The sequence below is a fragment of the Hakea prostrata genome, chromosome 2, assembly GCF_041222555.1.
Source record: "Hakea prostrata isolate BN-2017 chromosome 2, UWA_Hpros_2, whole genome shotgun sequence".
In the NCBI taxonomy this organism is placed as follows: Eukaryota; Viridiplantae; Streptophyta; class Magnoliopsida; order Proteales; family Proteaceae; genus Hakea; species Hakea prostrata.
The window spans coordinates 72,562,503-72,577,777 of NC_142601.1; the positions used below are offsets into that span (position 1 = coordinate 72,562,503).

At 36.8% G+C, this 15,275-nt stretch overlaps 2 protein-coding genes across 5 annotated transcripts; both read right to left on the reverse strand.

Moving 5' to 3' along the window:
• Nucleotides 1-322: 322 nt before the first annotated feature.
• On the reverse strand, nucleotides 323-5,192 carry LOC149026291 (ribosome biogenesis protein). Its single transcript, XM_089146552.1, has 5 exons — nucleotides 5,127-5,192; nucleotides 4,712-4,785; nucleotides 2,660-2,709; nucleotides 938-1,092; nucleotides 323-806 (listed from the first exon to the last, which is right to left on the reverse strand). Exons 1-5 carry the CDS (start codon nucleotides 5,144-5,146, stop codon nucleotides 599-601), a joined length of 507 nt encoding a protein of 168 aa, XP_089002678.1. The 5' UTR covers nucleotides 5,147-5,192; the 3' UTR covers nucleotides 323-598.
• Nucleotides 5,193-5,778: 586 nt separating this feature from the next.
• On the reverse strand, nucleotides 5,779-14,335 carry EMB1687 (ribonuclease P family protein / Rpp14 family protein). 4 transcript variants are annotated; one of them, XM_089146556.1, is made up of 8 exons: nucleotides 13,976-14,335; nucleotides 13,701-13,784; nucleotides 13,220-13,372; nucleotides 11,375-11,556; nucleotides 11,117-11,254; nucleotides 7,036-8,658; nucleotides 6,813-6,939; nucleotides 5,786-6,708 (listed from the first exon to the last, which is right to left on the reverse strand). In XM_089146556.1, exons 4-6 carry the CDS (start codon nucleotides 11,550-11,552, stop codon nucleotides 8,510-8,512), a joined length of 465 nt encoding a protein of 154 aa, XP_089002682.1. In that variant the 5' UTR covers nucleotides 11,553-11,556; nucleotides 13,220-13,372; nucleotides 13,701-13,784; nucleotides 13,976-14,335; the 3' UTR covers nucleotides 5,786-6,708; nucleotides 6,813-6,939; nucleotides 7,036-8,509. The 4 variants fall into 4 exon arrangements, with proteins under 4 accessions (XP_089002680.1, XP_089002679.1, XP_089002682.1 ...); XM_089146555.1 differs by lacking the exon at nucleotides 13,220-13,372; XM_089146554.1 differs by lacking the exons at nucleotides 11,117-11,254; nucleotides 11,375-11,556; nucleotides 13,220-13,372; nucleotides 13,701-13,784; nucleotides 13,976-14,335 and having other exon boundaries at nucleotides 5,779-6,708; nucleotides 7,036-8,296; nucleotides 8,394-8,503.
• Between the last annotated feature and the right edge of the window lie 940 nt (nucleotides 14,336-15,275).

The window sequence follows — 15,275 nt, forward strand, 5'->3', positions numbered from 1 at the left end:
CATGAATAAAGATCTTCTTCATCCTACCTAGCCATTTATACGAATAGCCCAACCCAGAAGGTGGGAAATAGAAGAATGGCTCGTCTGGGTTGAGAGGATTTGAATTAATGATCTCACTTACATAGTTATATTAAAGATTCGAATGTGTTAGAGCACTTAAGCAAAGTAACGGGGACGGTTTATACTTAAAATTTTTAACTAAATTAGCTGTCAAAACCAACCATTTCAAACAAGGAAGTTGACACTAAGCATCAAAGAAGTGACAATTTTAATTAAATAAAAAAAATAATAAAAACAAGTGGATGGGAAAAAAAGAGTCGTGATATCCCAAGCTCCCAAGTCCTAATCTCTCAAGAGATCTTGTTCACAATTCACAGTGAACTACAAGATATCTGGATAACCCTTCCTAGGAGCAGAGACTAACCATTAATTTTAGCTTTCAGTTGTTCAGTTAGTATTAGTAAGGGTTACTGTTAATCAAGATAGGAGTGCCAAATGGTCAGAAGAAACCTTCAAATGGAACTGCAAAACTATTCACATAAATTTGGGGAAATATTTGCTCATCAAAATTATACCCCCACCCACATGAATAGTCAGCTTAGATATCCATAGAGCGAGCTCCAGACTTATTTGACTTTTTCTTTTTCTTTTTCATCTTCTTCTTTCCAGTTTTGCCTGAGCTTTTCCCTGGCTTCTCAACTTGAACCGGTTGTGTCTTCAGTAGATGGTCATGAATGGCAGAAATTGGATCTGATTGGAAAGCTCGATCATTAAAGGCTTCCAAATAGTGGTTTCTTTCCTTCTCCCTGTTTTTTTCAAAGAAAAATACCATCAATAAAACTCAAACCAGAAACACTTTTTAAGGCCAGAATCTACAAAATCTACAAAAAATGAGAAACATAAAAGGTGCCCAGGGACAGAGAACTGGACTACTTACACCAGTTTCTGCCTAGACTTTGCATGCTTTAAGTTGGTATCCGTAGTAGGACGTTGCTCGCTCTCCTTCAACCCATTAAACTCAGGAAGGAACTCTGCAAGGGATGAAAGATCATATGCTTTCAACTTCTTCTGCCGGCTTCTCAATCTTTTTTTCTGTTAAAACATAAATCATGATTCAAAGTATGCTGTAATATGTGAACATACATATAACGCCAAAAAAAAATTCATTAAGAAAAAATTGAGCATTGGAATGCGGGGGGAAAAAGTATCTAACAGACAAGTGGAATGAAAATGGATCACGCATTATAAAATCACTGCAAGGCAATTAATAAGAAGTGCCCTGAAACTAAATTGTATTGACAAAAAAAGAAGAGCCCTGAAACGGGCTAAAACAAACAGCAATATTATCATTTTGGTTGACAAAAGGCCAAATCCCTGAGAAATAGAAAATAATGGAGGAGAATAGCAGCCTGGCGGACGCTTTACTTGTATGAAAAATCAATGCACAAAGAATAGTCCAAGGATATAGAAAATTTCAGTCAACACCCCGGGCATTTAATACAATAATTTAGACTTTTTAATAAAAAAAATTGACAGATAAGATGACCAAGGCCAGGTAAGCCCTGAGAATTTAGCCTTAAGAAGAAGAAAAAAAATTTATGCAAAGAGCTCATCATCTGGTAATTAACTGACATTAAATAAGGAACAAAGCAGAACTCATGACACAATGAGAAAAAGAAAAAGATAAAAGCCAATAGTTACAACTTAAACACCCACTTGATTTCGCGCTTCAGAACACAAGCATGAAGCAGTAAATTAACTCAAAGAACCGGCAAGTACATGCCTTCTGAAGGGGGGGCAAAAAGTTTCGGAGAATTCCAGTAGCAGAATGTGCAAGTTCATAATGTAGCATCTATGACTTTCATAGGAGCTGTTCAAGCTGAATGCATCAAACACCATAAAATTCCACACGTGTTCATGTCACTTATATTTGGCTCCACAACCTCCATTTGATGCAATCTATTACCATCAGTCGACTAAGGTCTCAAAGGTAAATAACCGTGACTCACTTCAAATACCATAAAATTCCTCTTATATATATATCACTCATATCTGGCAGCAAAACCACAACACAAATTATGCGGAGACCAGGGAAGGCACCACATACCCCGGCCCCCCCCCGCCCCCCAAAAAAAAGAAGGACAACTTCACGCCGAACCGAGTCAGGGTGCTACGAATGTTTTGTTTGTGAAAGAAAAGACTGCAGCAAAAACTTCATTCAACACAATCTATTATTGCAAGTGATTGGATCTCAATGGTGATAATTGTGGCTTACAATCATCTATATACTCCAGTGCTCCTCTCCCCCCGCGCCCCCCCCCAAAAAAAAAAAAAAATCAGAAATATTAGGAACCAACTTTTCACATTGTTCCATGTTAAACCTATGAGTCAATGGTGATGTAACTACTTAGAATGCTTCTTTGTTTTTTAGTGAAAAGAAAAAAGAATTCATTAATGAGATAAAAATCCAAAAAATTTGGGAAATTAAGATCAACCATCACAGATGTTCACTAGAATTAGATGGCATCTGCATTAAAAAGAGAATATACTCAATGGCAGCAGGCATGAGAATCACCAAGTATATTGCCTTTCCAAACTAAGGATTAAAGTTAAAAATCAAAGCAAAATCATGGATGGTGGCTTGAGAGAGGGTTCTTACCTTGCTAATGGATTTCTTTGCACTTAAGGAAGCAACTGTATCCTTAACCTCTACAATGAAGAAAAGTAGAATTGTCAGACACATTTAGCTTCTCATGAAACAATAAATGTTAATTAAGGAGTTCATATTCTCATGTCCCGTAGAATAAAAAAATTATTTAAGGTGCAAAAAGGAAGGGGAAAATTAAGGTGCAAAGATTAACTTATTAAATAAAGCAATTGTATAGGCCCACTGAGATTGCAATTCAACCCCCACCCCAAGAAAACCCACACAAAAAATAAAAAAAGCTCCCCCTAAGTAAGGAAAACAGAACTATCACCCACTACGGAAGGAGAGGGGACATACATAGGTCGGCAATGTGGTGTCATCAGTCAATATACAAATGAAGATAGAAACTCATCTTACTAATTACAATGCGATTCAAAATTTAAGCCTAAAGAAAAGTGATGCAGATCTACATTATCAAACTTCTAAACCACTGGCACCATCACATCAACATACTGATGGTGAATGAAAAATCAATTCACATTTATCCTGTGGCAACAAATGATTCCTTCAAGGTTTTGGAAAGTGAATTGGATCCTCATGCACAACTACAAGTCGATATTGAATTACTTTGAATTTCTTAAAAATACTAAGATATGCAGTTACTAGTTTACAAGATGGATACTACTGGCATTTAAAACACCACAGACAGACAACAACATTTTCGAAAGCTACAGGACATCTAGTGTTTCCCCTATTTCATACATTTGACACTAAAAAATATCCAATAAGATCCACTGATCCAATCTTTAATATCAATTATCCAATAAGACAAGAAACAATACAAATAGAGTCATCCTGTCATCTACCAACACCCAAATGAAAGAAAATAAATGGAAATAAGAAGGAAATCTATTGTAAAGATTGTAATCAATTTTCTCATTCAAAAAAAGTCAAATAAATTCCATATAAAAGACATAACAATCATAAGATCTTTTACAATTCCAACAATACAGGTCAGATTTCATACTTTATCAGGTTTTTTGGTTTGGCATGAAACACCAGCCAACAAACAAAGAGGACGGTATATGCAATAGCTTTTACAAAGTCATGTTCTACTCTTAACCTGTAATGATAGTGCATGAGGTTCACGAAAAGGCACAAAAGAGAAGACACACATAACCAACCTAGAGCATTGACTCACAGAAACTGGCATCAGTATGCATCCACCTGCAATTGTTTTATTACAGGCATATGGCTACTCCTTGGACTTCATCTTTCCTTTCAGGAATTTTCCCTTATACTATGGGTTATTTAATAATATAAAGTTCCCAAACATATGCTTCTATTCCAGAAAACATGGCGATCTGTAGGTGATCTTAAATTCATATTATCGCAAGAGATAGACAATAGGTTTAACATAGTTGAATGCGCTTTATATATCAACACTATGTCCAGGATTTTCATAAAATCATTCTTCTCTTTCTTTTTGTTTTTCTTTCTTCTTCTTCCTTTTTAGTGTATGAGTGTGTGTGTGTGTGTATATGTTTGTTTGTTTCATATTTGCATTCAGACATTTTATCAGAAAGCAATCTTGCCAATTCCCACCCAAGATTAAAACAATAATTTGAAGTATGAAGCAATATAACAAAACAGAACCAATGCAGCCTAATGGTTCACTTGTTCATTATGACTTATCTGATGCATATTGAAAGCAAAACCAACTAAATAGAAGTGGAGTGAATGGTCAAACCAACTACACAAAATCATGGATTAACTTTATATTTTCGACCATTGAGTGCCAACTTTCAATAATTTTTCGAGCAGTATAACTGATTGATCTGATGGTTGGAAAAACTACAGGTTTTATGTCTCTAATAATTTATTTACTTGGGTTCTTTTCCTCTTTTTTTTTTTTTTTTTTGGGGGGGGGGGGGGGGGGGAAGAATAAATATCATTAAATGCCAATGCAAACAGTAACTACAAAGACATATGGTACTTAAAATAAAGTATACCTTGAAAACAAAACTAAAGAGATGGTTAGTATTTTTGGTGAGGCAAACTTACTAGCATAGAATTGCAGTTTCCTTTCAAACTTGTGATCGCAATGTTTGGTAGATTCCTTCTTTGCAGAATCCGGCCTGCCAAAAGAATAAGTAACTAATTCAACTGCCAAGGAAGGGATTTACAAATCACACAGAGAATGCGAAAAATCATTGAAGAACTCAATCTTCTAAGATAGAATGCATCCAGAGGTTGCTATACGTTTTAGGCCAAGCATCACTTTCCTGAAGATTACTCATAATAAATAAACAAATATTAAAACACGATCAAAAGTTAAAATTTCAAACAAGATATTAATTCGTAAATCCATTATAGAAGGTTGCTCTCAAATACGAGGATTTTTTGAATGTAATTAGGTTTTGAATGACTGTTTTTCATCCTAACCAGGAGAGATTCTCATTGGCGGTTAAAATCTTACCTCAAACTATCCAATCCCATCTCGATGGGCAGGAATGCAGAGCGACAACCGAGCGAAGGAGCAGCGACGGTGATAAGACGTCTGAGCCTAAGGCGGTAAAGTTCACTTTTATAGTTAGCTAGGGTTCGCCCGCTCAGCGGATCGGGAACGGATCGCCCGATACGGTTAATTCTACACGGTTCGAAAGATGATTGGTATATTTGATTTGTAACGGTGTAACCAAAGCCAGAGTCTTAACTCTTTAAGTTGGCAAATAATATGGTAAACTGGGATATATTGGACAATTTAGTTGATTTTTATATCTTTAAGGTAGTTTTTATACACATTTAAAGCAGGGCTTCACCTTTGGCCAATAGGTTTGAACTCTTAACCTTATGTTGGTCTTTTATCAACTGAGCAACCCCTCGAAAATGAAACTAACATTACCGGGAAAAAAAGCTGAAACTAAGAACCATTTGAAAACCGACAGCAAAACGAAAAATTGGTTGATAAAACTGTTTTGTTTCAAGGGATTTTTGAAATATAAATTGAGAATTTTGAAAATTTGAGCTTCTTGATACACTTTGACGCTGTTTTTTGAATCAAGAGTTGGGCTCCCACAAGGTTTAAATGAAAGAATTCATACAAAGTACTCATGTAATTCGATATTCTCAGTATAAGCACTTTGTTGAAACCCGCAAAATGATTTTCATCCTCTCGTAAGCAAATTCTCAAAACGCCTAAAATTATAATTTTACTTTTAAAAATAATCAAAAAGTAGAAACACTTGGTAGGTTATCAAACAAGTCAAAATTTTTATTTTTATTTTGGATGAATCAAACAGAGTCTTAATTTGGAAATGGTAAAATTATATTGTTTTACACGCAACCATACCTTGAATTATACAACAACAACAACAATCACGAATTAGTTGCACCTTGCATGCTGCAAGCCTTGTTACGGACGAAGGAGTTGTGCTTTGCATGGTGCAAGCCGTGTTATGGACTTCTAGTTGCAAGTTTCAGGAGGAAGTGTTTACCAAAGAAGAAAAACAGAGCTGTCAATCCCAACCCAAGCCCTCTCCTCAAACCCAAAAAAAAAAAAAAAAGAGGGAAGAGAAATGAAGAAATTTGTAACAGAAACCCAAAGATTTTGTTACACTCCATCCTAAAACAATGCTTGGCCGCTTCAGATTTGCAGCCAAGAATGGAATTGTACACTCAAAATGCAAAAGAACTATTTTGCAAAAGAACCAACTCCAAAATACATACAGATGTGCTTTACATATCAACCATCAGCAGCAGATGTACTTCAAAAACACAATACTTGATGGATCTGATTTCATGAAAACTTTTTTGAACCGGAGAAAGGGATAATAGGATCATTGGCTCAAATGGTATAGGTGGTAAGCAGAGCACCAAACAAGCGAGATAAGGACGATGGATGCAAACAAAGAGATAGCGGTAGCAACCGCAATGTAGCGGCAAAAAAGTTGGAAAGCATGGCACATATACAGCCATCCCATTGCAGGGCTGCCATCAAGATCGAGGTACCCGAAGGCGGCGGCTGAACCGGTGGCTGAGGCAGCAACTCCAATCATCACCTAAACCAAATAACACAATACAAATTATGAGTTCTACCATCTCTGTTCATGATTTTAGATTAATTCAATTGATCGAGGATTATCAAAGAGGACTGAAACTTTACCGCATCAAGTACAGCAAAGAGGATCAGTAGTTTCTTACTGGGATTTGGTTTCCCACTGGCCATGAAGGATCCAATCAAACTGACAATAGCATAAAATCCAACTACCGAAAGTGCTACCTCAAAATATCTGCATCATCATCATCATCATCATCATCAATCAAAAGCAACTTCTAAGACAACCCAGAAACCTTTCATATTTGTTTTTTCTGAAAGAAATACTCACATTAAGGGTGGAAAGTAGTCGAGTTCTGTTGTCTCAGTGAGAGCAGTATCCTGGCTAGTCCCCATAACCAGCAGACTCACAAGTGATGCTGCAAAAACTAAGAATCTGAGAAACAAATCCAGTGTCTGCATTTTGTATGTAAGCAATTCCTTTGCTGTGGCCTGAGATTTGCCTGTCTCCATTATAGATATTTGGGTAGTCTCAGCTTGGTCTGTTTTGTCTCTTTTCTTTTTCTCTCTTGCGCACAGAGCAACAGAACACAGATTGGGACACTGAGGGGGAAGAAGGAAAAACATACAACAATTTATTGAAGCTGTAAGGCTGCAAGGTCCAGGGTTACAGCCCACATCAAGGCATGCCACATGGGTGGTCATTTGGTCAACCATCCGATTCCAGTCCCACATATGAATCTCAAAATTAATTCTCATGATATTCTAAAAGTATATGAGTATAATTCTCTTTCTTATTTTTATTTTTCTAATAAAAGTAAACTGGTTAAGATTTAATTGAATTGATAAGAGAGAAACAGAATTCCATCAGGAAGCTTCCAATAAGGAGAATTATTTTACGATGAGAATGATAACATTAAAATAATATAACAACAGTATAAGGATATAATCTTATCCCACCTAATTGAGACATGCCAAATCCTTGTGAAAACATGAGATGCTCAAATTGTTGGAATACATAAGCTGATTAGTCATGCAAATATTCCCACAAGAAACTGATACATATCAAAATCATCAAATTTTATCCAGAAAAGGGATATATTGAATAGAGAAGTTCAACTTGGAAATGGTGTTTTCTAGAAGAAGAAAAAAAAAAAAAAAGCACACACACACACAGAGGGAATGTTCTGGTTAAACAAATCGAAAATCCAAAAATCAGAGGAAAGATCTAACTATGATATCAAAGAAAACAAACAATAATATAGAAAAAGTCTCGATTTACATATATACCTGTTTCTTATAAACCCCATAACTTGAGGAACATGTAAATCCACCTCTCGAATTTTACAAACAACCAGCAGCCGAAAACGATTTAAGGTCTGATGATGGGGGAGAGGAAAAACATAGCCTGACCCTTAAGCCCAAAAGAAGAAACTCTTGGAAGAAACAACCCTCCAATCCACAAACAACTTCTTAGAATGAAACTAGCCAAAAGTAAGGTTGTCCAAACGCTTTGGGTTGAGATGGATTTGACTTCTCTTGCCATCGCAATTAGGTCTTCAAAGGTTCCTGGTTCTTTTTGACTAGATGGCCTGCATTCCAGCCTGAATTGAGATTCATCACTCACCCTAAATAATCACTTCTGTTAACAGCAGAACTGAATAACTTGAAAGGGCCAGCAAAGCTTACAAGAAGGCCTGAGTTGTGTGACCAACAGAAAAGCAAGGCAGCACTGTGTATGTACTATCCTCAAAGCTCTCATTGCTGATGCATAATGGAAATAGGCCACTGTAATTCGTTTAGAGTCAGTGTTCCAATAATTTGATCTTTTCAAGACAGTTCTGCATGTGCTGATTGGTTTCTGGTGCAAGTCTGTCTCCAACTACAAGCTTGTACTGTTCAAATTTTGCTTCATCACACTTCAAGGCAGCGCTTTTACATGCTTTGATACTTCCTATAAAAGAAGAACATGGAACAAACTTCCAGTTAGTGCTCTACCAACCATTACTCAATCTAGTGATGTTTCTGAAGTAGAAATCAATTAGTTATGATCAACTGCCAGCAGAATTTATTAAAAAAAAATCACATTTAGACTAATCAATGACACGAAAATATTCAAAGGCAGCCAAGAAACCTTCAATTCTCTTTACAGTAGGCAAAGCACCACCATAAAGAAAAATAATTGTAAATCCAACAGGTTGTAACAAATATAAAATGCAGTAAGATGAAAAATCTCCATGCAGACAACCAGCATTCTACTGAATTTTGAAACTGGAATCCTGCTCAAGTCAATTGAAAACAGTATGCACAACTGGTGAAAAATACAAACTGGAAGCGGATTCTCAGACCAGAAGCCATCTAGAGAGAATCTCTTGATGGATGACTTTTGGTTAATTTATCCGCCATGAGGCATTCAAATTGACTTCAAAATCTTCAATCACAGTGTCCACATCAACTTCACTTGTACAGTAAATTTGAACCCAATAGATCACACCTTGTGGCACAACCAACAAGTCAATTTCTATCAAGTTTCACCAAGGAAAGATGTTCTACATTGTTCCATAAGATTGACTTTTCAATTCAAAATTTTGACAAATGGTGCCGATCTACAAGGTCCCACATCTTGAGTTGCCACATTCTAACGTACATAGGGATTAAACTCACCAAATCATGACAAGGTAATAAGGAATTACTAGGATCAGAAGCGCCGGCAACAAACAGTAGCAGATATATTCTGGGAAAATAAGAAAACATTAATATATATATATAAGGAGAAAACCTCAAACACCAAAGCAGCCAAACGCACAGCCAAAAAGTGACTGAATCTAAAGGAGCCGGCCGCACAGCATCAACAAGTTCAATTGGGCCAAATGCGCGCACTCGAAGCAGCAAAAAGAAGGTATAGTAGTGATAATGAAAGAGAAAAACCCAAACACCAAAGCAGCCAAACGCACAACCAAAATAGTTGACTGAACAAAGGAGCCGCCGCACAGCATCATACAAGTCAAGGGCCAAATGCTGCCGCCACCGAAGCAGCAAAAGAAGGTATAGTAGTGATAATGAAAGAATTCAAATTGCAAATAATACAGAGATCTGATTAGGATGCTGCGTATGGATTCAGAACAGAAAACCAGACACATTCAATAGTGGCAGGAAAACAGAGTATGCAAGCAGCTAAAATAAAGTAAAAGAAGCAAAACAAGATACCACCACACCACCTTCCCCAACCCACCCACCCCCCACCATTGAGGGATCTCTTTTTGGGTAAGGGAGGAGAGGTGTTACGTCAGCCTCAAAGGGTGAACTCATAACCTCTTAATTGTAAGGTGTTAGTCTTGCCAACTAAGCAGTTCTATTAAGGAGGCAGTTTGATGCATTAATATCTCTAAATCTCCTTTGCATTAATTATAGAATAGTTCAAACCTTTCTCCACACACAAAGAGAGAACATTAAAGACAAGAAACTATGCAGCAATTGCTAGTATACAAGGTCAAGCTGTTGATTTGTTCAACACAAAAGCTTAAGCAAGTAGGTTGGAGATGCCCACTAGCAATATGAAGTCATCAAATTACCCAAAGGTGGAGGTGAGGGTATTTTCACTACCCCCATCAAATGAGGGTGCTAATAAATAGATGTATCATTAATATAACATGCCTGGTGGCTCTGGTACCATGTCCAATTATCAAACATAAAAACTTATACTACTAGGTGAAGAGGCCAAACTGGTATATCAATTATACACATGAAGGGCTAGACACCTGAACCCAGGATATGTAAGAAGAAACAAGCCGCAGACTGTCAAGGAAATTAAGAGCCTTGATTACATCCTTACCAAAACCAAGCCTCGCCTGATGCAGACTGGGCTTTGTCAAAGGTTGTCCCATACCGACAATGGGGCCAACCAGTACCAAGGTACTCCAGGCCCAGTTGGACCCCTATTTCTGGGTCTTTTTTGTATCTACTTGGAGGTGCTTTGTTTGTTTTGAATTTACATATCAGTTTCATATCCAAATCTACCATCCAGAGGATGTTTTGTGCGAAGCCACCAGGTTTTGAAAACTCTAAGTCACTCTATAGGTCAATTATGCTTTCTGAGAAAGTAATAATTTTCTCAACAGACCCTTCAGAAGTAGTTTGTTCATTTTTTTAAGCTTTATGCACACAACCAGCATGGTATACCTTTGGTTTATAGCATTCATCACTCCAAGACTCATTACAATAAGGAATACTCTTGAATGCATTTTCCTGAAAGCTCTACTTGAATGCCATTGTGATCATTAAAGTTATTAAGAGATCAGTTACTTATAAATTGGTGGCAGCTCTGGACTCTACTAAAAAAAAGTTATCATAAGAGACATAGAGACAAAAACAAATGTAGTCCTAAAGTTGATGACAGCATAAGTTTCACTCACCACTCAAATCCAACAAGTGGAATATAACGGGGCAACTGCCAATTGTCCGCACCATGGTCATTGCAGACCACACCTTTTGGTGTTCTTCTCGTGATGCTCTGATGATGCAAAGCTTTGTTATAGGGTTCACATATTTCACTACACAGGAATTACATGATTGAAACTAATAAGAATATCAAATCACCCTTTTGAAAGGTAATTAAGAATACACATTCAACTGAAAACGTCAAACTAACAAGTCTAAAATGTTATATTAACCTTGAAGTGATCCAAGCGATGCAGCAAGCCCACATTCTCCAAAGTTTGCAAGAATGCTTTCTTTAATTGCTTTTGCAATGTTTGTAGGGCTGATTGTAATAGGATCATCCTTCAAAAGATCCCTGGAAGGATCCAACAAAACTTCCATCACCATGTATCTATTTTTGAATGCCACCATGATCCTTCAGTTAAAATAGAAATTGATTTCATCAGATGAAGGTTATTCATTAAAAAACCGTGCCATTTCATAAACATTTAGTAGAGGCTTTGAGAAAACAATTCATAACCACCAAGAAGACATGACACCTCCTTAGATCAGATTTTATTCATTATACTTAATGAAAGATCTTACTCTAAACAAACACACTCATTCAAGTTCAGTGACAAGTAAAAGCTACCAAGATTAATGGACACTTCAGCTGTGTTGTTTTTATTTATTTATTTATTCATTTTTATTATTAATAACAATAACAGAGCTTTTGAAGTAATTAGCCATCTTTTAGGGTCCCCCCTCCCTTTTTTATATATATATATATATATATATATATATAATTTTTATTTTTTATTTTTTATTTTTTTTTGGGGTACATAGATGGCAAAAAAACCTGTTTTAAACAATCAATTCGAAGTTCTGCCTCTGGAGCCACATTATTACTCTATAAAAACCTAAACTCAAGATTCATTGAAACACTCCCAGGTAATCAACAACAGTAATTAGTGCCCTACAAACATACTCCTTTGTAGTCTCCGCCACCCTATACATGGACAAGCCAATCAACTATTGGTCCAATTGGTTTCAGCCCATGGTTGATTTCTTTACTGGTCTATTACAATCAAATATCCCTTTGCTCTTCAAAAACCAGTAAATTTACTATAGCAATTGATGGACAGAAACAGGGAAACGGAATCAAATTAAAAAACAAAGAAGATATATATAAACATTAAAAGCAGGAATTCGAGCTGATCCAACAGATTCCTGTAAACAATATTATAGCCCGAACAAGGCCTTACAGACAAGAATTCCCTCCTGTATATTTTATAAAAAAAAGAGAGACCGGTATCTAACCACCAAACCGTATTACTATCCTAATTCCAAATCAATATTTGAGACCGCAAACCACCAAACCGGAGAACAAAAAATTACAAACGAAGTGACGAGACTCAGATTATTATTACTAATAATGCATAGAAATATGAGTGAGATTTTCAAGTTTCACCTGAAGATCTCTTGGAAGAAACACTGAAGGCTTCTGTCCTTGAAACACTGGAAGAAGCTGTGGCAACCTGGCAGGGCGAGTGAGCAGTGGAGTTGCAAGAGGAGCAAAAAAATGGAGGATGACGATAGCATTACTAGTTACTAAAAGGGTGTCAATTCGGTACAGTATCGGTAATTCGGTACGGTACGGTTTTGGGTTTGAAAACCTCATACCGTTTTCGTACCGTACCGAATTTATACGGTACGGTATGAAAACGGTATTTTAAAAAACGATACGGTATGAAAACGGTAATAATTCGGTATGAAAAAACGGCACGGTTCGGTATACGGTTCGGTTTTGTTACGGTATGAAAATTCGGTATGGGATGGGGGCTATTTCAAATTTACAATGAGAAGGTTGGCGTAATCAATAGAAACCAAACCAGTTATTGTGACAAACCACCGGTTTGCTAGTTAATTTCCCCAGCTTATTGTTTCGTTTTCAATAGAACATATCATGCATATGTTGCCATGTTGGTCTACAATCAAAAGTTTAAAGGGTCATAGAATTTCATCTTTCATATAGAGGGAGTGATCCAAACATGTGGCAAGTAAAATGGATACAAATCAAATGAAAGGTTACAACTCACAAGGAACAATATTTCCAGTCTTGAGACTGTAAATTCCCTTCTCAGGATATTCATTGTTCTTGAATCCAAGAAGTTTGTCATCAGTGAAGTATATTGAGTTCCCTTGCAGCTCTTTACACTCAACAATTGAGATTGATTTAGAACATAATCTTCCTAGAAAGAGCACTTGATCAATCAGCAAGAAAGGGTACTCTGTATGTAAAGACTAAAAACACTATGCATTTTAGATACGGTTGTTATGCAGGTGACCTGAAAACTACAAGTCAGAAGATTGGAATAGCATTTGATCCCAAAACTTAAAAATCTGAATAAAAAATCTACATGGCCCATATGAATTAGTTGCATTCAATTAATCATCAACTTAAAAAAAAAATTTCTTTTAGGATATTGCATATGTCTGAGACTCTGATGCCCAATCCAATTTCTCAAACTTCAAAAGAGAAGGGGTGGAAAAAGGAATGACAAAAATAATAGCCCCAACCTGTGATAGCAACTATTCTCTTGGAAGAAGCTTATTCCGACTCTTGTTTCTTCGTACAGCTTCAGCACCGCCCCCAGAGATAACCTAAACCAAACGGAAAACCCAATTCTTGTTGAACAGGTAGGCATAGTGGCATACACAGACAAAAACTAAATTAAAGAGCGTATGAAAGAACCTTATTGATGTGAGAATGGAGTTGGGAAATGAGGTCGTCCATAAATTAGGAATTTAAATTCCTATATTAAAAAGAGGGAGCAGCAAGAAAAAAATCTCACCCGGATTGGCCTTCCACTGGAGTTCGACGAACAGAGCAGAGCAGTTCGATGCAGTTGCAGGCTTGCTTGCAGCTTACTTACGGCCTTTACTAGATGGAGTTTCGAAGAAGGAAGAACGAGAGGCGATGTGTGATTACCCAGTTACCATTGTCGTCCTTACCCAGAGCCAGACGGTAAGAAGTAAGGAAGAACGAGATTTGTAGAAAATAAAAAGCAAACAGAAGAAGAAACTAAACAAGAACGAAGGAAGAATGAGAGGAAGGAAGAACAAGGAGGCATCACTGCCAGGCCATCAGGGATTCAGGCTAGACTCTCGCAGTCGCAGCCCTCGCCTCCCTGTAACTCTGTTCTCTTGTGACGACTGACGAACAAAGCAAAGTTACCAAGCTGTTTAGGTATTAGGGTTTTAATTTGTTACCGGTATTGTACACAATACGGTATATAAAACGGTATACGGTATTCGGTTTGCCGGTACAGTATACAGTACATCCGACGGTATGATACCGTATACCAAAACCGTACCATACCGAATTACCAAATTACCAAATTCGGTTTCGGTACAAACCATACCGAATTTGGAAACGATACTGTACGGCGCGGTTTAAACGGTTCTGTACGGTGCAGTTATACGCTTTTGGTACGGAATTGACACCCTTACCAGTTACTAGGTATCTCGCTTTATGACAATAAACTTAAGGTATCTTATTGGTTCAATTTGGTTCAAACGGTTCAACTAAAACCAAACTCACTAATTAATAGAGTTTTTTGGGTCCTCTTAATAAAGCATAATTATTGTTGGGTCCTTTTAATTCAATGAATTATGCCGAGTCTCGTAACATCTAACACCGTCTTTAACGATTAAGTTTTTTCCAAATTTTCAATTTAAAAAGACTAAAATGCCCTCAAATTGTTTAATGACCAAAATAACCCCTCTACATTATCCTATTTTCATTCACATGCCAACGATCCTAATACCTAATCAAAACCTCTATATTGATCCATTACAGACACATATGCATTTCCACTCCCTTGGATGGATTATCCCTCAGAGAACCCAAACCATGAAGAGACAGACAACAAAGAGAAGGTCAAATTCCATGATGAGGTAGAAGATGGGTTAAGGAAAAATCTCTTCACTCAACCTAATGAAAAGTGTATGGGGTTATTTTTGTAAAATTACCTTTATTAAACAACTAAGGAGTATTTTAGTCATTCTAGGCTTAAAATAAAAAAAATAAAAAATTAACCGTGGGAGACAGCGTTAGTTACTATAAAATCCCAACGTAATTTATTACATTAA

What these genes read in the sequence shown, in the direction of transcription:
- LOC149026291 (XM_089146552.1), bottom strand. Translation starts at nt 5,146, where the DNA reads ATGGGATTGGATAGTTTGAG. An exon ending in CAAAGAAATCCATTAGCAAG is followed by an intron (nt 1,093 to 2,659) that starts GTAAGAACCCTC and finishes ATGTTTTAACAG; the next exon opens with AAAAAAAGATTGAGAAGCCG. An exon ending in AAGTCTAGGCAGAAACTGGT is followed by an intron (nt 807 to 937) that starts GTAAGTAGTCCA and finishes TGAAAAAAACAG; the next exon opens with GGAGAAGGAAAGAAACCACT.
- EMB1687 (XM_089146554.1), bottom strand. Translation starts at nt 7,463, where the DNA reads ATGAGAATTAATTTTGAGATTCATATGTGGGACTGGAATCGGATGGTT. An exon ending in GACTACTTTCCACCCTTAAT is followed by an intron (nt 6,940 to 7,035) that starts GTGAGTATTTCT and finishes ATGATGATGCAG; the next exon opens with ATATTTTGAGGTAGCACTTT. An exon ending in TCTTTGCTGTACTTGATGCG is followed by an intron (nt 6,709 to 6,812) that starts GTAAAGTTTCAG and finishes TATTTGGTTTAG; the next exon opens with GTGATGATTGGAGTTGCTGC.